At 40.6% G+C, this 22,145-nt stretch overlaps 1 protein-coding gene across 4 annotated transcripts in view; it reads right to left on the bottom strand.

The window, feature by feature from the left end:
• Positions 1 to 22,145, bottom strand: part of adck1 (aarF domain containing kinase 1) — a 169,438-nt gene that overhangs the window by 12,168 nt on the left and 135,125 nt on the right. For all 4 annotated transcript variants that reach the window (XM_062968365.1, XM_062968366.1, XM_003214365.4 and 1 more), the window contains one exon: positions 13,611 to 13,727. In XM_062968365.1, the coding sequence (XP_062824435.1) occupies positions 13,611 to 13,727 (117 nt within the window). The remainder of the gene's footprint in view (positions 1 to 13,610; positions 13,728 to 22,145) is intronic.

Here is a 22,145-nt window from a genome sequence, read left to right as displayed (position 1 = left end):
TTGCCTTCTACTTTACAGAGCATTATTGTCTTTCCCAATGAATCATAGCAAAGTTTAGATATATAAATTTACAATAAATATATCCGGCCAAATAAACTCCAGTCTGTTTCAATACCTAGCAGGTGATTGCTGGACCTTCCAATATTAATGCAACCCTCTATTTTATCATTGCTGAACTCTATTCTGGGCACGATGACAAGAGTCCCATAAATAATATTAAATCAAATGGCAGTTGTGGCGAAATTCTTTCATTCGACTTCAGAGAGAATTAATGTCCAGCATCATCATAGGGTTACCATAGGTCAGAAATGACTTGAAGGCACAACAACAACAACAACAACAACAACAACAACAACAAATTGTTTGTTGAGGTGTCTTTAAAGTATTGGCTCAAGTTTGCTATCAACTGACTCATCTCATGCAGGGAGGTTGCCAAGAGGAATAAAACCGTCGTGCCATAGGAAAAATGGATAGAACCCTGGAGGTACTGATCAAGTAACTGTCAGCTGGCCTATAGAGTTCCAAAAGCAACTGAGCTGCTTGAACGAGGAAGAGAAGAATTGGGAAACAGAGGTAAAGGAAAAGATGCCAAAGTAGGCTCACTGTTTTTTGAGAGGAAAAGGTTAGCTTTTGATGGTGGACCTTCAAGATGCTTTTGGCCTACAAAGTCAGTATAACCAATAGTGAGTGACTATTTTGGAATAGCAATCAAAAATATGCAGAGGATCAAAGTTGCCCATGTCTGGCTTAACTAAAACTGAAAATAGAATGACTTACTTTCTTTTCACTTCTGAGCATGTCAACAGATGAACGTCCTTTCAGCTTGAGACCAGTTGTACCACTGGCCACAGGTCTACTTATAGTTATCCTTTGTCCTTCCCCAATAGCTTATTGAATGCTTTCAGACATGGGAGCGGCATCTTCTGGAACTATTTCTTGTTTCATTTTGAATTGTCCCATCAAAGGATTTTCAGGATAAAAGATATATTATGGTGCAAAGATATATGATATATCACCTGCCTTATCACTCTTTCCTTTGAGCTCCAGAAAGCTGTCTTGGCCAAGGCAACTCTCTGTAGCTTGGAGGGAAGAAGCTATCAGGCAGGTATTGCCCCCTTGCATAATAGTTACACCCTTGAACGAAGGGTGTGACTATTATGCAAGGAATGCTAAAAAACCAAAACCAGGACACAAAAAGGGGGTTATACTATTTTGCAATGGTAACTATTATGCAATGAAACATGGTATGTCACTCAGACTCTGATTTTCTTATTATTAAGTTTTTTGTTCCTTTCTAAATCCACATCTAACTACAGATTTTTTGTAATATGTTGGCATTTTGTCTGTATTTCAACATATGTTTCATGCACATTCTTCTTAACAAGTAGAGGTCTTTTGACTGCCATATATAGAAAAATGGTGGGCAGACCTGTTAACTTTGGCAGTTAAACAATAGATTGGCATTATCATCAAAAACCTACAAGAAAATATATTTAAACTTTTTTCACAGTTCTCTCTGTGCAGCAAAACACAATTGTCACTTGGAAGTGTTGTTTGTTTCCTTCTTCTCTTGTTCTGACTCTGACCACTACAAAAATCTTACAGTGAACACTTAGTAAAATCCTTTTTGTAAGTTTCCTCTGTTTATTCTTGTCTTTTGCAATTTAAGTACTAGCTTTTGGCCATAATTTGAACATAATATTTGCCAATTATTTTAAGAGACAGCGACACTAACTTCTATTGATCTCATTAAAAGTAAAGGTCGTGATGTTGCTCGTTTCTCAGGGCTCAATATTACTTCCTCAGGCCAAAAGAATAGCATCGATTTTAGAACCGTAATCGAAGGTTAATTGGATTAGTGAACATGTCTTTTCTTTAATCCTGCCATTGTGGTTCCCCAGTCACATTTTGTGTGAAATGAGCAAAGGCAGCATGACATGCAAGGGTCTGCACACCACAACATCACAATTCTACAGCATCCTTTGGCAATGGGAGCATAGAACCATGCAAGGTAGAAAACGTGGATGATTTACTCTCTTGGAAATACATTTGCAAAGTGTTAGGTTCAGATAAAGAGTTAATTTTTACAGCTAAGCAACTAATAACAGAGCTGATTCATCAGTAGTGGCTGGGAAAAATCAATTTCCAAACTCACTACAAAAGGAAGAGTTTTTGGCTTAATATCTGCATTCTGCCAAATGAAATATAAGAATCCTGAGATGATAAGAGTGAACTATACTACTACAGTCTTCAGGTTGCTATCATTTAGGTATGCAACAGATGGAAAATAACTCCACACAAAAATCAAAACAGAGGATTCCCATCTGACCATGAGGCTTGTGATGGCATAAAATAATATTTATGTTAAGGTAAAAGCAGTGGCAGGATTGCCAGCATAGTGTAATGGTTTGAGTGTTGGATTGGAACTCTGAGGTTCTTATGTATCATCTGAGACTGTCAATGGACAGCCTGTGTTTCTTCCGTCCTTCTTTCTGTGAATGTTCCTCTTTATCTTCTTCCACTAAATTCCTTCTCACCTTTCAGCATTTTTCATCCACTCCTCAGTTCTTACTCTATAGCAGTGGTTCTCAACCTGGGGTCACGAGATGTTTTTGGCCTTCAACTCCCAGAAATCCTAACAGCTGGTAAACTAGCTAGGATTTCTGGGAGTTGTAGGCCAAAAACATCTGGGGAACCCAAGTTGAGAACCACTGCTCTATAGCTCCCTTCGCAAACATGTATGTAAACCAGTGTCCCATGGACATTTTCTTCCTGCTCCTCCACCTTTTATTTGTAGCCCATCAAGACTGCTACCCTGTTTCCCCTAAAATAAGACATCCCCAGAAAATAAGACCTAGTAGAGGTTTTGCTGAATTGCTAAATATAAGGCCTCCCCCGAAAGTAAGACCTAGCAAAGTTTTTGTTTGGAAGCATGCCCACTGAACAGAACATTACAGCATGCAGGATTGGTAAACATACGTACCATAGATAGTTGTACATGGAAATAATGGTAGTAACAATAAATTATTGATAGGATTCACAGTTTGTCTGGTTATGCTGGTTTGTGATGACAACTACTGTGCAGTATATAATCAATGTTCATTTTTTGTTCAACAATAAATGTGAATTCTTCTTCATGGAAAAATAAGACATCCCCTGAAAATAAGACCTAGCACATCTTTAGGAGCAAAAATTAATATAAGACACTGTCTTATTTTCGGGGAAACACGGTAATACCCACCTTGAAGTAAAAAAACGGAATCAAGGAAAGCAAGTGAAATGACAAAGAGCAGAGAACAATGTAGCTAACCAAAATACAACCCTCCCATAAAATTGCTGGAGAAATGCCCTTAAAATTTTTGAATTTTATTTGCCAGGAAAAAGTACTTTTATGAACTAGTTTAATTTTTTAATAGAGAAAATGAATATAAAGTAATTTTATTGCTTTGTTAATGTCCTCCACCTGTCCTGAACACCTCAAAATTCAGGATCCAACTACCAGAAGCAAAAGCAAAACTGAAGGTTTCTGAGTCCCAGCATTTGTTTTCATTTCCAGAATTGAGTGAGTTTACAATCTCTCCACACAAGGAGAATCTGAAGTGTTCTCCCTTTCATCATTATTTCCAATTATGTATACAGTTTTACTCCACAGAAAACTTTCCTCCGTTAAAATTATTAACAAAATTGATTTAAAAGCAGCCTGCAATTTTCCAGCTGCTGTGATAAATGATCCCAGTGCAGGGGGATAGCCGACATGGAATATGGAAATCAAGACCTATAACAAATCGCTAAGGGGACTGAGTATGTTTAACTTGGGGGGGAGGGAGAGGGGGAGAAGTGATATGATAGCCATTTTTAAATATCTGAAGGGATATCACATCAAAGATGGAGGAAACTCCAGAAACCAAAGAATTAACATGACAAGAAAAAATATTCCAAATAAATATTAGGAAGAACTTTCTGATGTTGAGAGCTAGTCTACAGTAACATAAACTGACTTTGAAGGAAGTGGACTCTCTTTTTGGAGGACGTAATGCAGGAGCTATAACTGGTCCTCTCGCAGGAGTGCTTTAGCTATGTATTCCTGCATGGGATGGGCTGGACTAGACAGTCCTTGTAATTTATCCCAACCCTGAACAATAATACAAGTTATCTAAGAAATTCAAGTCTTAACAAAAAGACTTCAATTTCTTTGCTGTCATCACAATAAGATATCAACATTATGCTTTGTGAAAGAAACTCATTTCATTTCTGCATCTGTTATACATTTGGAATCAGAAATCCCTTGGAATCTATCTTAAACTACCCTGTGATCTAGACTAGTGTTGGGCAAACTGCATCTCCCAAGACTATTTTGTTGTACATCAAAATATACCTCTGCTCTCTTGTCCAGAGAAGAATGAGAAAAGACAGCTACTACTCCCATGAATTTCACTGATGCAAATATGCTACATTGTTTTTGTATTGCATTCTACGATTTCTGATACTCTGATCCAGAGGTAGTCACTTATCTCAAACATGTGACCATGTCTTCTTTTCTGGTATCCTCCAGATATCTTAGTCCTATGAATAACAGGTGGGAAAACCAAAGAACCTGTAAATTAATTTTGGTTCTGGTACATTTTGGTGTAATCCCTTATGTTCCTGTGCAGTTATGGAAATGCAACTTGGCACTCTAGAACTGTTGTATTGGACCACAATTCCCATTATCCCAATCCAACTCAGATCCATTTGAATGGGAAGATGCTATACATTGACAAACCTGTCTCCCCAATTTCTTCCTTTCTCTTTGCTAGTCCCTCAGCAATGCTCTCATTGCAGACTGCCCTTGCACATGAATAAGTAACTGTTCCACAGGCAGATATTTCAGTGTTTGCACTTGTCTTTAGAAATCAAAGGCTTCTCTGATTAAATGCCATTACAGTCCAGCGCTTGGACGGATCCAAAGAGATTAATGTGCTTTTGGGCAGCTTTAATGATAATCCCGCTACAGACGGCATTAAGCAAATGTCAGTAACCTGGTTTGAAGGGAGCTTTCACCTCAGGGATCCTTTCCATTTAGAAAAGAAAGGCTCGGTCTGCTATTCAAGGCTGCATTGCTCTACAAAAGAAAGCCTGCTTAGCCCAGATTCCTCTCTGCTCCTCCCAGCTAAATATATCAAGACTTATTTCAGAGAACATCAGGTAGCAAGGTTAGAGTTGATTCCACAGAAAGATTGTGGCTTGTTGCTACAACAAAACATTGGCTCCATAATTGCTCTCCAGCGCCCTAAATAGAAGGGAAAGGGGTGTAGAGATCTGTTGCCAGTTAAAGTAAAAAATATAGCCCATGTAGATGAACCAATGTTCTTATTTGATATAAAGTCATTTAATATTGCCATATGAAGTAACACGGCAAGAAGAAAGAAAGAAAGAAAGAAAGAAAGAAAGAAAGAAAGAAAGAAAGAAAGAAAGAAAGAAAGAAAATCCTGAGATCCTTGAGAGCATATCAAGCTGCCTTATATTTATTCATGTGTTTGTTATATGCTAGCTGCTTTACAAAATAGAATTCTCCAGGCAACAAAGAAGATCAAATAAAATTAAAACAATAAAAATAGAGCAAGATTCAAATCCAATGAAAAAGGATAAAACAAATGTCAGCACCAGTAAATGTCAATTAGTCTTACAAAACAACCATGACCATCTCACAAAAGATCTATTTAAAAAATCATCATCAACAACGGCTATAATAACATTTTGTTAACATTATGTTTAAAAGTTTGGCAATAAATAAAGCAGAAAGGACATGAAAGCACGCATCACATCCTTCTGTCTCAAGAAAGCATTCCAAAAATGAGAGGTCATGTGTGAAAAGGCCCTTTCACACACTTGAGGCCACCTTTCCGACCTAAGAATGATCAAGAAAGCACTTTGGGAAAGCCATCTAAGGATGATGCTAAGGCCTTTGTAAGTTCATATAGGAAGAGGGTTCTTTGGGAGAATTGGGTTTCCAGAACATCCAGGCTTGAGGGGTCAAGACCAGACTTTAAAATGAGTCCAGAAACAAATCATAGGCCAATGGTTCAGAAATTTTAAAAATCCAATAGAAAAGGGTTGGAACAATAGCCTGGTCCCAGTTCATGAGATCGCTGCCCATATTCTGCATAATCAACAGTTTCTGAAGCATCTTCAAAGGCAGCCACATGTACAAGAGATTACAATAACCTAGGTGGGAGGTTACTAGGTCAACTATATTCAGATAAAGCGGTAATTCTCATACCGGTGTGATGCCTCATGGGCCTTGTAGTCCTGTTCCTGGTGCTATCGTGGCAGATGAAGATGAAAACATGGGGTTTTCGCCGGTTCAACAAGAGCCGGAGTCCTTTCACCTGCCGGATGTTGATGTTTGTCCTCAAGAATTCAGTAAAACAGACCTTGGGCATTCCTCGCCTCCGTTTCCCAGGAGGGAATCTTACTCTAGAGACAGAGGAGTCAGAGAAGCAAATCGCAGGAGTTTACGGATCGCTGCCAAACAACAGGCTGATTAGGCCTGCTTCCCTTGGGAAATTCTAAGGAGTCTTGCATCTGGACAGAGTTGGGTTTCGCTTCTCGTTCTCTAGGGAAAGAGATTGTTGGCGGGAAAACGAGACCCAATATAGGTGTTTGACGAGGGAGATTCTTTGCGGAGTCAACAGAGCTGCTTCAGGAGTGAGATCGTGTGTGGACTTCGTAACCCCAGTTCCTTGCTTCCCGGATCAAGAATTCAAGTACTGCCTTGCTTTGCTGTTATCCACGGACCTTGTTCCAAGATTCACTGTTTGCCTTGTTTCTAGTCACGGACCTAGTCAAAGAACCAAGTCTATTTCCAGCCTTGTTGTCAAGCTTCATTGGACTTCTAAGACTCTGACATTTCCCCACACTATTGCTTGGCAATAGTGTGTGTTTCGGTATTGGATAAAGAACTTTGAACTCTAATATCATTTATTGGACAATACATTTTTGGACTATATTTGACCTCATTTGAAAGGTCTGCTTCTGGACTATATTCTTCACTTGTTTTTATTGCTTTTATATATTTCCTTAATAAAGATATTAGATAGAGATTGGCCTCCGTGTATGGTTCTTGGTGCCCAGCTGCCAGGGGTCTGACAACCGGGCTAAATGGTAAAAGCCCATAGAGCTCATCTGCATCTACCACAAAATGTAGGTCCATTTCTGCTTAAGTATGGTCCTGGAGGCTGTAAAGGTGTTCAGGAGCTCCACCCCAACCAACAGCAGTCCAGCTAGACTGTCACCTTTATATTTCCTGTCATTCACATAGATGCGGCAGATGGTTGAAGAGTTCTGAAGAACTGGGTGTCTTTGCAAACATTAGGAAAGGTAGCCATACTACCAGGGAGAAGATGACTGGCAGTGCCAGGAGCACTCCATCCATCTTCTGCAGTAACAGGTGTGACATGGCCCTGATCCAGCCCCTTTTCTCTGCACTGCCGAGAGCAGAGAAAAGGAGATGGTGGTACTGGCCCATTTTGATAGCAGAACTGGTCTGCTGTTCGGACTCTACCTGAAGTGCGGGCCTACTCTGAAGTAAATCAGTTCAGCCCAGTTTACCCCATGTTAAGGAGAAGTCATCCCTGGACATTGTTTGGATATCCCCAATTGACATCTGGTCCACCCAAGTTTATAGGGCTGCTGTAGACAAGTCCCAAGACTACCTGAATCTCTAGTGAGAGCAGCAGGCCAAGAATATCATTATACTACATCAGATCAATTATTTGTATTGCACTGTTAGCGAGATCAAGACATTCCACTTGAAGTCTATTTGCACCACCAGCTGGCCCATATTATAAGTTTTCATTAAAGGAGGAGAAAAAAAGTATTGGGCCCTTTCAGGAGCCAAGATATGAATCAAAATATAGAGTTACAATGCAATCATCATAAAATTTTGGGTGACAATGTGATGGCTTTTTGGAAAACTTAGGAAGCAACCTGCCCGTTTTTTTGTCCTTCTTCTCCCCTTTCACTTGGGACCAAGGAAGAGAGAGTGTGTTGCAAACATACCAAAAAGCTAGGAGACCAGAGAAGTGAGAGACATAGGGCCCATTTACACTCTTCTTCTATATTTTATTCTTATCAGGCTCTAAGCATTTGATTTTTCCTCCACATGGAGATTTATATGCAATTTCGATATACCTTGAAGATAACGAACCCTTCTGTGGGATCAGCAAGCCCATAGCCAAGGGGGAGGTTTAGGGGTTCACCCCCCCCCCCCAAATTTTCAGGTAAAAAAAAATCCTGGTTTACTCAAATCCCCATGCCAAGTGTATGAGAAGCAAAACTTAAGAGTTCCTCCAGAACTGCAAGCACTATCTCAACCAAATTTAGATTATTCACACTATCTTTACCTACCCTTCTACCAATTTACATTTGATAGCAGCAATGGCTGACATTGTGGAAGCGACCAAGTTGGTAAAGCCACAGCTGGCAGGCAAATGAGATTCGACCCGGATTGCAGGAGGGAACTGAGGAAACTGTGGAAACTGTGGTGCCTACAAACTGCAGTGCCTACAACTGACTGGTTCATCTAATACAGTGGTTCTCAACCTGTGAGTCCACAGGTGTTTTGTCCTACAACTCCCAGAAATCCCAGCCAATTGACCAGTTGTTGAGATTTCTGGGAGTTGAAGGCCAAAACATCTGGGAACCCACGGGTTGAGAACCACTGATCTAATCCAAACCCTGCCAAAGAAACCATGGAACAGGAGTAAAAAGAAGAAGCTATGTCATTGTTAAACCTTGGACTTTATATGAACAACACTGTTTCTGATGAACCAGTCAGGGAAAGACCCCATTGCCAGGATATGTATTTCCTGTGGATGAGAAGAGGCATCTAAGATTTCAGCCCAAATAGCTCAATAGATTTCCCTGGTTAGCCTACTTGTTGAGATCTCGTGCCAGATCAGAAGGCACTGACCTGAAAACTAAGGAGCCTCAGGTGGCCTAGGGGATAAAAGCCTTGTGACTTGAAGGTTAGGTTGCTGAGGTTCGAATCCCACCCAGGGAGAGCGCGGATGAGCTCCCTCTATCAGCTCCAGCTCCATGCGGGGACATGAAAGAAGCCTCCCACAAGGATGGTAAAACATCAAAACATCCGAGCGTCCCCTGGGCAACGTCCTTGCAGACGACCAATTCTCTCACTCCAGAAGCAACTCCGATTGCTCCTGACATGAAAAAAAAAAACAACCTGAAAACTCATTGGGGGGGGGGAGGAGTTTCAACCCCTCCTGAATTTTTTTCTGGCTATGGGCCTGGGCATCAGGGTATGGTTGTTTCATCATTCCAACAGCAGAAGCACCACCACCACACCCCCCCCCCCCCCCCGGCAATAAAAATATATAACATAATTTTTTGGAGTTTTTTTACACCCTGAACACATTTAATGAAGATAAACCTGCTCCCTGCCACTGGTTGCCTCCAGATGCCATTGTTGTTCTTGTGTGCTTTCAAGTCATCTCAATATTATGATAACTCTGTCCTAAGGTTTTCTTGTAAAGATTTATTCCAAGAAGATTTCTATTGCCTTAGGCTGTTGAAAGAATGTGACACATTGAAGGTCACTCAGTAGGTTTCCATGACTGAGCAGGAATTCAAACATCGGCCTCCTGGAGTCCTGCTCTAATATACAAATACTACAATATGTTGGCTCTCTAGATATCAAGACTGCTTTTATCTGTATAATCCCATGCCTTTGTGTGCATAGTCTCACACTCTGAATAGGTTCTTGATTATATCAAGGCATAACAGAATGTTAAAAATTGACACACAGGCGTGCTTACATACATATAGATTAGCAATGACATTATAGGAAGGCAATGAGGCAGTGATTCTGAGTCCTAATATCACTTCACGCTACTGGCAATTAGTGCATTACTATGCTTTATGTGTGCTTACTTAAAATTGTGAGCAATTCCTTCTAGTGAAAAGAATATCGATGGTTGTCTCTTAGATGATAATGAACACATGACTTGACTCCCTGTCTGGATATATTTTTGAATGTCTATAATGGAGGGAGAGGGAATTTGGACACAAAACAAAAAGATGATAGGGAAGGGAGAATCCAGGCTTCAGAGACACACAGACAGACAGATAGACAGACAGATTAAGTACAATTGATTTTATGTTGGAGCTCTTTGATAGCTAGTCAGCCAAGTGGCATTTTGATGCCCGTCAATAGTGCGCAGAGGAAAGGCAAGCAGCAGTGATTCAATCAAAATTCACTGACTCGGAGGGCAAGGTTGACAGGCTGGGTCTGCTGGATCTCTTTCAAATAAAACCAGGTTCTTTTTCCCCCTTCAATTACTGTATATACTATAAAACCTATAGACCCAGCTACATGCCCTAGGCACTCATTGCATCAAGCAGTGAAACATATCTATATTTGGACTTATGTGACATTTCAAAACATACAACTTGAATTCAAGGAGTGGGAAACAGGCAGAGAAAGCTTTTTCGCTGATACACAAATCTGTAAGTGGTTGTGTCAAATGCTCACATCATTCTGGGGAACAAAAAAAATGCTTTGGTCAGTATCACATGGCTCCCACAACCATCATAATCCCTATCAACTATTCATCTTTTTATTTCCTGTGTGCCATCTCTGCTTCTCTCCTCTGCTACTGAGTCAGCTATATTTTTGTTCTTGACTTCTCTCTGAGAATAGTGACCCAGGCCATCCCATCCAATCAAAGATCACTGAATGATATAATGACAACTCATGGCCAATGAGATTTGTTTTTGTGATGACATTGTTTAGGTAAATAATGTCAGTTGAGAACAAAGCCACACACAGTTCCTTCACCAGCATGGCTCTTAATCTGAAAAGAGTGGACATTTTTGCACCTTTTTGGAGAAACATCCCTCCAAAATAACTGAACAATGAGGTGGTTTTCAGATCAGCCCTAGAACACAACAGACTGGAGTATGGACAGGGAAACATAGATAACATTTCGCATTGTAATTGATGCAACCATTACAACAACAATGCTGTAGCTTCCAAAAGTTATGCTTTCTTTCATCCAGCTGTTGCCCCATAAGAATAAAGTTAAAGGTTGCTCCAAATAAAAGTCCTAAACAGGTGTCTTAACCCATTTGCCACATTCTGCAGAATACTGATGGCACATACACAAATTTAAAATGCACACATGTCAGAAGGTGATACTCTTTACGTACATAACAATCATATAAATTTGCACTATGGAATAAGATTTTGTTCATATGTGTTAAACTTTTCTACCAAATCTTAAAGGGAAAATCTCTTTGTTGCTCTGCATTTCATTTTGATGAAATTTATGAGAGCGCAAAGCATGTCCTTCCTACTAAAATACCCAACCTTTGGGAACTTCCACTAAATTGATATTTCTCTGCATGCTTTTTCTTGCCAACCAAAGGCAATGCCATTTTCACAGGTATTTGGTGAATTCAACTTCTGTTTCCATTGCGTTGTATTTGTCATTCTAATAGTTGTGGTTTGGAGTTTTACTTCTGTATACTAAATATTTCTGAACTGAAAGGCAATGAAGTAGCACTAGATAAAAATAATATTCACTTGAACAAACCTTTGTTACTGTACAGTCCTGAAAAGTTATGACAGCTTTTCTCCATCTATGGACAACAAGTGATGTCTAGGGAGAAACTGGCCAGCTGGGTGGGAAATCTCGGTTGGCTATGTCTGGCCCTGAGGACAAAGATTGCTCATGCATCCTTTAGACTGTACCTGTACCATTCCACGTATTGCATCAGAAACTACTCATAACATCAAGGTCAATTCCAACAATAATTTCAATGATTTGTTCTATGCAATTGCATAATAAAAAGCACCTTAACATGGCAGGAATGGACTCTAGTCCTATGGAAAATTAGAATATGTGATTGCACAATGGGCTGGGTACTTTCCTAGTGATGATAATAGAAAATCTATCTGTATTCTATACATACTATTCTTTATTTGTAAATTATTCTTATTTTACCTGGTTTTGAACTGCTACTTGGTTTCAGTAACACTTAAGAATGCTGCTGTTTTGTTTTTGTTTTTTTTGTTTTTTGTACAGGTTCAGCATAAATCCAAAATTAGAATCATAGAGTTGGAAGAGACCACATGGGTCATGTAGTCCAACTCCCTGCCATGCAGGAAAAGCACAATCAAAGCACCCCCAACAAATGGCCATCCAGTCTCTGTTTAAAAGTTTCCAAGGAAGGAGCTTCCACCACACTCCGAGGCAGAGAGTTCCACTACTGAACAGCTCTTACAGTCAGGAAGTTCTTCCTAACGTTAAAGTGGATTCTCCATTCTGGTAATTTGAACCCATTGATCAGAGTTCTAGTCTCCAGGGCAGCAGAAATACCAGACATACCCAGATCTTTAAGACGTTCCTCATAGGGCATGATCTCCAAGCCTTTGATGATTTTAGTTGCCCTCCTCTAAACACAATCCAATTTATCAATATCTCTTTTAAACTGTGGGGCCCAGAATTGGACACAGTATTCCAGGTGAGATCTGACCAAGGCAGAATAGAGAGGCACCACGATCCCTTGATCTATACTCCTTTTGATGCAGGCCAAAATCCCATTGGTTTTTTAAGCTGCTACATCACATTGTTGGCACATGTTCAACTTGTTGTCCACAAAGACTCCGGGATCTTCTTCAGGCATTACCCCTGCTGAATCTCTACGTTTTTATTTTATTTTATTGTGTAAGTGTAATATCTTACATTTGTCCTTGTTGAATTTCATTTTATTAGTTTTGGCCCAACTCTCTAATCTATTAAAGTTGTTTTGAATTGTGATCCAGTACTTTGGAGTATTAGCTAGCTATCCCTCCCAATTTTGTGTCATCTGCAAACTTGATAAGCCTGCCACATAGTGGCTGAAACAGTGATACCTTTGCTTTTTGGTGGTTCAATGTACATAAACTTTATTTCATGCACAAAATACTTTATAAAATTACCTTCAGGATATGGGCCTAAAGTAATTCATAAATGAATTATGTGTTTCAAATTGGGTCACATCTTTAAAATATGCCATTATGTATGTATATGCAAACATACATACAGTCAGTTCCCAAGTTACAAACATCCTACTTACATATGACTTATAGTTTACAAACGGGAGTGAGACAACAGGAAGTGAGAGAAATCTACCCCTAGGAAGGGAAATTTACTCCTGAAAGAGTTATCAATGGGGGGGGGGGGAGTGTCTCCACTGAAGCTTTATCACCAATGCTTGTTTCCACAACAAGCCAAACTTTTCAAAATCCAATTATCACAAGGACAGAAAGTGATGTGAAATCTTCTGAACAGGGACACAGACAGCAAAACAAACACCACAGGGGTCTTAACCTTTCCCTATGCGATCCAAAGCTTAAGAAATATTGATTTGGCTGGAGTTACACTTTAAAATGTACCTGTTTCTGACTTACAAACAAATTCAACTTAAGAACAAACCCATAGAACCTATCTTGTCTGTAACTTGGGAACTGCCTGTATTCCAAAATCTGGAAAACATTGAACATACTTTTGGTCCGAAGTATTTGGGATAAAGTATACTCAACCTGTTGTCATGGCCAGAATAATTACCTCATTGACATCGATGCAGTTTCTCTCCATGTAGGCCTTATCGTTCACCTGCCCACCTTCCATGAACTCCATGAAAAGAACACGCCTTGTTGAAAGCTCCCAATGAATCTTTGGAACCTGAAACAGACACATAAATCTCTTAAATAACATGAAACGAGGGGAAGCAGAAGAGAAAGTGTGTATGTGTTATGTGTAACAAATACTGAATTTCCCACAAAAACCATCCAAGTTCTTGAAGGAAAAAGACATAAAACTTGTAACAAAGACCTTATAAATCAACATGAGTAAGCAATCCATTCTGGCTGCTAAAACACAACCACCATTTGCTGCGTATTTGTCATATAGTTTTTCCCACAATGTTAGATTTTTTTCCCCCTGGCATTTCAGCATTCTCATCACACTGTTTCCAACTTGAGTGGACAGATGGGGGAAAGGACTTTGTTGTACAGAAGACTGACTTTGTGCAGTATAGAAACTACAGGCTTTTCCAATTACAGAAATCATATTTTTTGCACTGCTATTTAAGGTACAGGCACCCTGTCTTCATTTCCATTTGGCCATCCAAATCAGAAAATATGTGATCAGGGAAAGTGCTGATAGCTTCGGGTAATATGCAAGGAAAGCACTGATAGCTTGGGGTATACTTCTTATTATCTACAAATAAGAATGCCTTAATGGATCATATCATAGGTTCACCATCATAGAGTTCAGTTTCCAGGATGAACCAGCTAGAAGTTTGGTGGCATATCAGACAGATTCTAATAACCCCAAACCCGAGTAATAAATGAGAGCCACAGAGGAAGCTTCCCATGATTTTGCAGAGTCATTGTTCAGAATGAATCCAGGGTGTGTGTGCATTTTTTAAAGTAGCCCAGAATCATCCAAGCAAACTGGACCTTTCTATTTTGCAAGTGACTGCATAGAAAAAGTGTTCCTGTTCAACTTAACTTTTTTCTCTAAGTTCTATAGCACCTGTGCAATTTTTCACTAAATCTTTGTTCTGTGCATTTTAATATATGTATTTGTAGAAATACATTTAAATATGTGTATTCAGTATATTATTCAGGAGATGTGCTGAAATCCCAAGGCCAACCCGAGGCATTTTGATGCCTGTGGCAGGGCAACTAATGGCACTACTCACACGACCCAAACTCTGCCAAGTCAAGAAGACATTATTATAATATTTTTATTATTGTTGTTGCAAAAAGACTTCCATCTTGTGTTTACTATATTTTAATCTTTGTTCTGTGCATTTTAATATATGTATTTGTAGAAATACATTTAAATATGTGTATTTTATAGAATGTTTATGATGATTATGTGTTTTAGCTATGTTGTAACCCACTTCGAGCCACAAGGGGAAGCAGGTAAGAAAAACAATTATTATTATTATTATTATTATTATTATTATTATTATTATTATTATTATTATTATTTACTGCATTTTTTCTTAAAGAGACAAAGCAGTGAACAGTGGTTAAAAACAAAACAATACAATATACATTTTAAAACCTAAATACTACAAACATTAAAATAGAATTAAGCCTAGTACTATTATTTTAAAAATGAATAATTAAAACCATAAAAACTAATTTACACTAAGCCAGCCAAGTTATTTTGATACCTGAGGTAGAAAATCTCACAGGCACTGTGCTCAATCTTAGAAGTACAGATACAACCATAATAAATGGCAAACCAATTGCTGCCTTCTTGTGTTGCCACAAATCTGTAGCCTTAGGGCCCTTCCATAGAGCCAAATAACCCAGAATATCAAGGCAGAAAATTCCACCACATCTACTTTGAACTGGGATATCTGAGTCTACACAGAAAATGTGGGATTTTATTCAGCTGTGTGGAAGGGGCCCAAGTCTGCCAAGTAGTCCTGTGTATTATTGCTTTCATGCTCTACCATGAATAAGTAATTTTTATTTAGTTAAAATGTAAGTTTCTGTGGCTATTTTGTTCTTTGTAAGAGCTTACCTGGGGTAAGTATGAGGATGCCCCCTCAGTATGGAAACACATTGAGTTAACTGAACTCTCTGTCACTGCACCCATGCACAAAATATTAAATACAAATGCATGGGAAATGCTAACCTTGACATAAAGTATCGCATACCACTATAATTTAATTCACAATTGGGCCTCTACTTCTTAACTGTGGTCTTTGTTAAGCTATTCAAGCATGGGTGATGCATGTCAGGTGCCTCTTTGCATATGACTTTCCAGGACAACCTGATCAACCAATACCTAAGCTAGGGCTGTACAAAGAAAACAAGGGTGCTCAAAGGGCTCTCCAAACTACCCATGTTACACAGACAAGAGAAATGCCTAGAATGCAATGGCTCCAACAGAGAGATGTGGGCTACTACAGGGGATGGGGGAGCCAAGGAAACTTCAGATATCCTCAGTATTGTTTATTCGTTCAGTCGCTTCTGACTCTTTGTGACCTCATGGACCAGACCACGCCAGAGCTTCCTGTCAGCTGTCGCCACCCCCAGTTCCTTCAAGGTCAAGCCAGTCACTTCAGAGTATCATGACTTTACTCAGGCTTTTCCAGGATGCTCCCACTGAGTAGCTACAGCAAATCACAGGAGCAGGTCTTGGGCAGGTTCAATTTGCTGCTTGAGGAAACTGCAAAAAAGGATGGAGAACACATGACCCTCCAGATGCAATCCTCATCAGTCAACGTAGGTAACAATGAGGGATGATTTTTTGCAAATCTATACCTGGAAGATCACACATTCACCATCCCTGTTCTATAACACAGTTACTACTGTTAGAAAGTTCTAGAATGGCAGAAAGATTTAATCTCCTACATGGACAGGTACAGGAATTGTTTAAGAAAGTGTGGAGTTGGGGATTCTTTGCTAATAAGCAAATGACAGTTTAAGACTATCAGTTTGATTAGAGGTCATAACTGTGGCCCTTTGGGTATCAAACTGTATTTCTTAGCAGCCCTAGCCAGAACCATAGAATCATAGAATAGTAGAGTTGGAAGAGACCTCATGGGCCATCCATTCCAACCCCCTGCCAAGAAGCAGGAAATCGCATTCAAAGCACCCCCGACAGATGGCCATCCAGCCTCTGCTTAAAAGCCTCCAAGGAAGGAGCCTCCACCACAGCCCGGGGGAGAGAGTTCCACTGTCGAACAGCCCTCACAGTGAGGAAGCTCTTCCTGATGTTCAGGTGGAATCTCCTTTCCTGTAGTTTGAAGCCATTGTTCCGTGTCCTAGTCTGCTTGCCAGCAGAAAACAAGCTTGCTCCCTCCTCCCTATGACTTCCCTTCACGTATTTGTACATGGCTATCATGTCTCCTCTCAGCCTTCTCTTCTGCAGGCTAAACATGCCAAGCTCTTTGAGCCGCTCCTCATAGGGCTTGTTCTCCAGACCCTTAATCATTTTAGTCGCCCTCTCTGGACGCTTTCCAGCTTGTCAACATCTCCCTTCAACTGTGGTGCCCAAAATTGGACACAGTATTCCAGGTGTGGCCTGACCAAGGCAGAATAGAGGGGGAGCATGACTTCCCTGGATCTAGACGCTATACCCCTATTTATGCAGGCCAGAATCCCGTTGGCTTTTTTAGCTGCTGCATCACATTGTTGGCTCATGTTTAACTTGTTGTCCACGAGGACTCCAAGGTCTTTTTCGCACACACTGCTGTCAAGCCAGGCGTCCCCCATTCTGTATCTTTGATTTCCATTTTTTCTGCCGAAATGAAGTATCTTGCATTTGTCCCTGTTGAACTTCATTTTGTTAGTTTCGGCCCATCTCTCTAGTCTGTCAAGATCGTTTTGAATTCTGCTCCTGTCTTCTGGAGTGTTGGCTATTCCTCCCAGTTTTGTGTCGTCTGCAAACTTGATGATCGTGCCTTCTAACTCTTCGTCTAAGTCGTTAATAAAGATGTTGAACAGAACTGGGCCCAGGACGGAGCCCTGCGGCACTCCACTTGTCACTTCTTTCCATGATGAAGACGACGCATTGGTGAGCACCCTTTGGGTTCGTTCGCTTAGCCAATTACAGATCCACCTAACCGTAGTTTTGTCTAGCCCACATTTTACTAGTTTATTTGCCAGAAGGTCGTGGGGGACTTTGTCGAAGGCCTTACTGAAATCCAGGTAGGCTACATCCACAGCATTCCCTGTATCGACCCAACTCGTAACTCTATCGAAAAAAGAGATCAGATTAGTCTGGCATGACTTGTTTTTTGTAAATCCGTGTTGACTATTAGCAATGACCGCATTTGTTTCTAAGTGTTCGCAGACCACTTCCTTGATGATCTTTTCCAGAATCTTGCCTGGTATCGATGTGAGGCTGACCGGACGGTAATTGTTTGGGTCGTTCTTTTTTCCCTTCTTGAAGATAGGGACCACATTCGCCCTCCTCCAATCTGCTGGGACTTCTCCCGTTCTCCAAGAACTCTCGAAGATAATTGCTAGTGGTTCTGAAATAACTTCCGCTAATTCCTTCAATACTCTTGGATGTAGCTGATCTGGCCCTGGGGACTTGAATTCGTTTAGAGAGGCCAGGTGTTCTTGGACAACTTGTTTCCCTATTTGGGGTTGGATTTCCCCCAATCTTTCGTCCATTCCATGTTGCTGAGGTTGAAGATGGCTTTCTTTTTGTGAGAAGACCGAGGCAAAGAAGGCATTGAGCAGTTCTGCCTTTTCCCTGTCCCCTGTCGCCATCACTCCATCTTCTCCTTGCAGAGGCCCTATCGCCTCCTTTTTCTTCCTTTTTCTACCAACGTAAGCAAAAAAGCCTTTTTTGTTGTTTTTTATGTCCCTGGCAAGCCTGAGCTCATTTTGCGCTTTAGCCTTGCGAACCTTTTCCCTACAGGTGTTGGCTATACGTTTGAATTCTTCTTTGGTGATTTCTCCCCTTTTCCACTTCTTGTGCATGTCACTTTTGAGCTTTAGCTCAGTTAGAAGTTCTTCGGACATCCATTCTGGCTTCTTTGCACTTGTCTTATTTTTCTTCTTTGTTGGCACTGTTTGCATTTGCGCCTTGAGTATTTCACTTTTGAAAAACTCCCATCCATCCTTAACTCCCTTGTTTTTTAATATTGGCGTCCATGGAATGCCGCTCAGTAATTCCTTCATTTTTTGGAAGTCAGCTCTCTTAAAGTCGAGAATGCGTGTTTGACTTGTCTTAGTTTCAGCATTCCTTTGTATTGCAAACTCCAGGAGCACATGGTCACTTGCCCCTAAGGATCCAACCACTTCAACTGTATTGATCAGGTCTTCCACATTTGTTAAGATTAGATCAAGAGTTGCTGATCCTCTTGTTGCCTCTTCTACCTTCTGGACCATAAAATTGTCTGCAAGGCAAGTGAGGAATTTGTTGGACTTTGTACTTTTGGCTGAGTTTGTTTTCCAGCAGATATCGGGATAATTGAAATCGCCCATGACTACTATATCTCTTCTTTGTGCCTGTTTGATCAGCTGTTGACAGAAGGCTTCATCAAGTCCTTCATCCTGACTCGGAGGTCTGTAGTAGACACCCACGACAAGATCTTTTTGAGTCCCGGTTCCCTTGATTCTTATCCAGATGCTTTCAAGCTGGTTTCCCGGATTACAGTCTTGCATTTCTTCTGCAATGTAACTGGTTTTGACATATAAAGCTACTCCCCCTCCTCTCCCCTTTGTTCTATTTCTGTGAAAGAGGTTATAGCCCTCAATGGTTAAATTCCAGTGATGGGAGTCATCCCACCAGGTTTCAGTGATGCCTATGACATCGTATGTGTGGTGCTGTGCTAAGAGTTGGAGTTCGTCTTGCTTATTTTCCATGCTCTGAGCATTAGTGTAAAGACATGTAAGCCCCTGTGACCTCCCCTCGAGCTGTTTATTTGGGATTATTGTGCTCTCTGTACTTGTTCCTTGCTGTGTTTGTACAGCCCTCCGTTTAGCCTTTTGGTGGTTCCCTGTGGTCGTGGGTAATATAGTGTTCGCCAGGCTGTTGTTCCCCTCCCCCAGTGGATCTAGTTTAAAGTGCGCCTGATGAGGTTTGTGAGTCTGTGTGCAAAAAGATGTTTTCCTGCTTGTGTGAGATGCACCCCATCACTTGCCAGTAGGCCATCCTCCTGGAAGAGTAGACCATGGTCAAGGAAGCCAAAATGCTCCTCTTGGCACCATTTTCTGAGCCAGTTATTGACCTGTACTATTTTTCCGGCCCTTGTAGAGCCGTGTCCTACAACGGGGAGGAGGGATGAAAAGATCACATGTACATTATACAGTTTTAGCTTTGTTCCCAGAGCTCGAAAATCATTTGTGATCTTTTGAAAAGTATGCCTAGCGGTGTCATTGGTACCTACATGAACAACCAATGCAATCCAAAAATCATCTGGAGGACTGCGCAAATCCCACCCCCTGTGTTAAATGCAATTGTTTATCCTAATTTAAGCAGAATCACTGAATCAATGGGAACTTGGTATATTAACATTCATATAGATTCCATTGATTCAGTTGGTCTAGTCTAGCTGGGACAAATCACTAGCTATAGAACATAGTCTGTGTTAATAGATGTTAATCTACATAGAGGAAACCTGTTCATTGAATGCCAACAGCAAAACGACAATGTGTTGTGTGTGTTCTAAAGCTAGTGTGGCTGGGTAAAGAGAAAGTTAGAGCTGGCACTGGATTTCTGAAACTTGGATTAATACCCACCTTTGTCCTGGATAGACTTCAGCCATCCTAACTGGATGGCACATCATTGTTCAAAGGGCACATGATTTGTATGCATGAAATCCCTGTTTCAATCATCAGCACCTTGTCAGAAAGGATCTTTGCACTTTGGCTGTAAAACCTAGAGCACTACCACTAGTCTGACTAAAGAGTACTGGACTAGGTAGACTCCTGGTTTCTCTCACTAGAAAGCAGTTTTATATGTTCCAATATTCATAAAGGTGTTCTTGTATTCACTGGAGGAGATTATATGCTGTGACCCTGAAATGAACTTAGTGAGCATGTGGGATTTTTAGCCCTTCACGGGGGCTGCTTTCTACCTGTAGTGAATGTCAGAATTACAGAAGCAGCTGCTCGCAAGAGAACACACTTCTTACTTCTTATGCACAGTGCAGATCTAGGATTGCTCTGTGTGTAATAAACCTTTGTATTTTGAATTTCAAAACTGTCCTTCCGGGCATAGATGCAGTGTTGAGAAGCACCACACCAGGCCTCCCCAGCATCAAGAGTGTGGGGTGGGTAAGAATTGTCCCTTACAAATATGGAGTTGATGGGTGTATGCCACAGACTAGAACCATGGAAATAATGGGATAATAGCACTATAATTGTGCAGTGTGCACAGGCCCCAGGCACTGTAGGCTGCAAGAAGAAGGCAATGGCAAAGCACCTCTGAGTATTACTTACCTAAGAAAACTATGAAATTTATGGGGTTGCTATAAGTCAACATGCAATTTGAAAGTATATATACAGACATACAAAGCTTGTGTCTTTCTTCTCTCCAAATCCACACATGTGCCAACTTTCTGATGTCCATGGGAAGACAGCTGCTGCCAAAAAAGTCATTGCCACAGAGCCATTATGCATATAAACCATAATAACCATGGTTCATTATCCCCTTTTACCAAGACCTTTGTAAACATTTTATAAATCCAATTTTAGAAAGTTTACCAGGGAGATCTGTAAGGTTTTATGTTGATTACCTTTTGGCGGACCAAGACCCCCAAATGACTGCCAAAGTTGGTAGCTTTTATGCAGCAGCAATAGCTTGTTGGCGCAAGAAGTTGTCACAGTCTTAGAAAGTTTTAATATTTACTTCAGTATTTCCCTTTCATTTTAGCATATAAATGTTTAATACCGTTTTAACTACAATATTCAGTACTGGGTTTTAACCCTGCTTTTGACAGTGTTTCTTAGTCTCTAAATGTATACGTTTCTATTCTATTCTGATGCTTGTACATTTTTGTTGCTGGTCATCGACTGTAATAAATAAACATACTGTATATATTATCCCCTTAGGCCCTTTCAAGGCTATCCAAATCAAAGGTTTGGTGGGAAGATCCTCTTACACCCAGATTTAGCATGCTTAACCAGTTCCTTCTAGGTCTTTAAACTCTCATTTTTCCTGAGCTACATCATAGCCTTTCCAGCTTTTCATAGAATCATAGAATCATAGAATAGTAGAGTTGGAAGAGACCACATGGGCCATCTAGTCCAACCCCCTGCTAAGAAGCAGGAAATCGCATTCAAAGCACCCCCGACAGATGGCCATCCAGCCTCTGCTTAAAAGCCTCCAAGGAAGGAGCCTCCACCACGGCCCCGGGGAGAGAGTTCCACTGTCGAACAGCTCTCACAGTGAGGAAGTTCTTCCTGATGTTCAGGTGGAATCTCCTTTCCTGTAGTTTGAAGCCATTGTTCCGTGTCCTAGTCTGCAGGGCAGCAGAAAACAAGCTTGCTCCCTCTTCCCTATGACTTCCCTTCACATATTTGTACATGGCTATCATGTCTCCTCTCAGCCTTCTCTTCTGCACGCTAAACATGCCCAGCTCTTTAAGCCGCTCCTCATAGGGCTTGTTCT

The sequence above is a fragment of the Anolis carolinensis genome, chromosome 1 (genome assembly GCF_035594765.1).
Source record: "Anolis carolinensis isolate JA03-04 chromosome 1, rAnoCar3.1.pri, whole genome shotgun sequence".
NCBI classification, from domain to species: Eukaryota; Metazoa; Chordata; class Lepidosauria; order Squamata; family Dactyloidae; genus Anolis; species Anolis carolinensis.
This window is presented reverse-complemented; position numbering and strand designations above follow the sequence as displayed.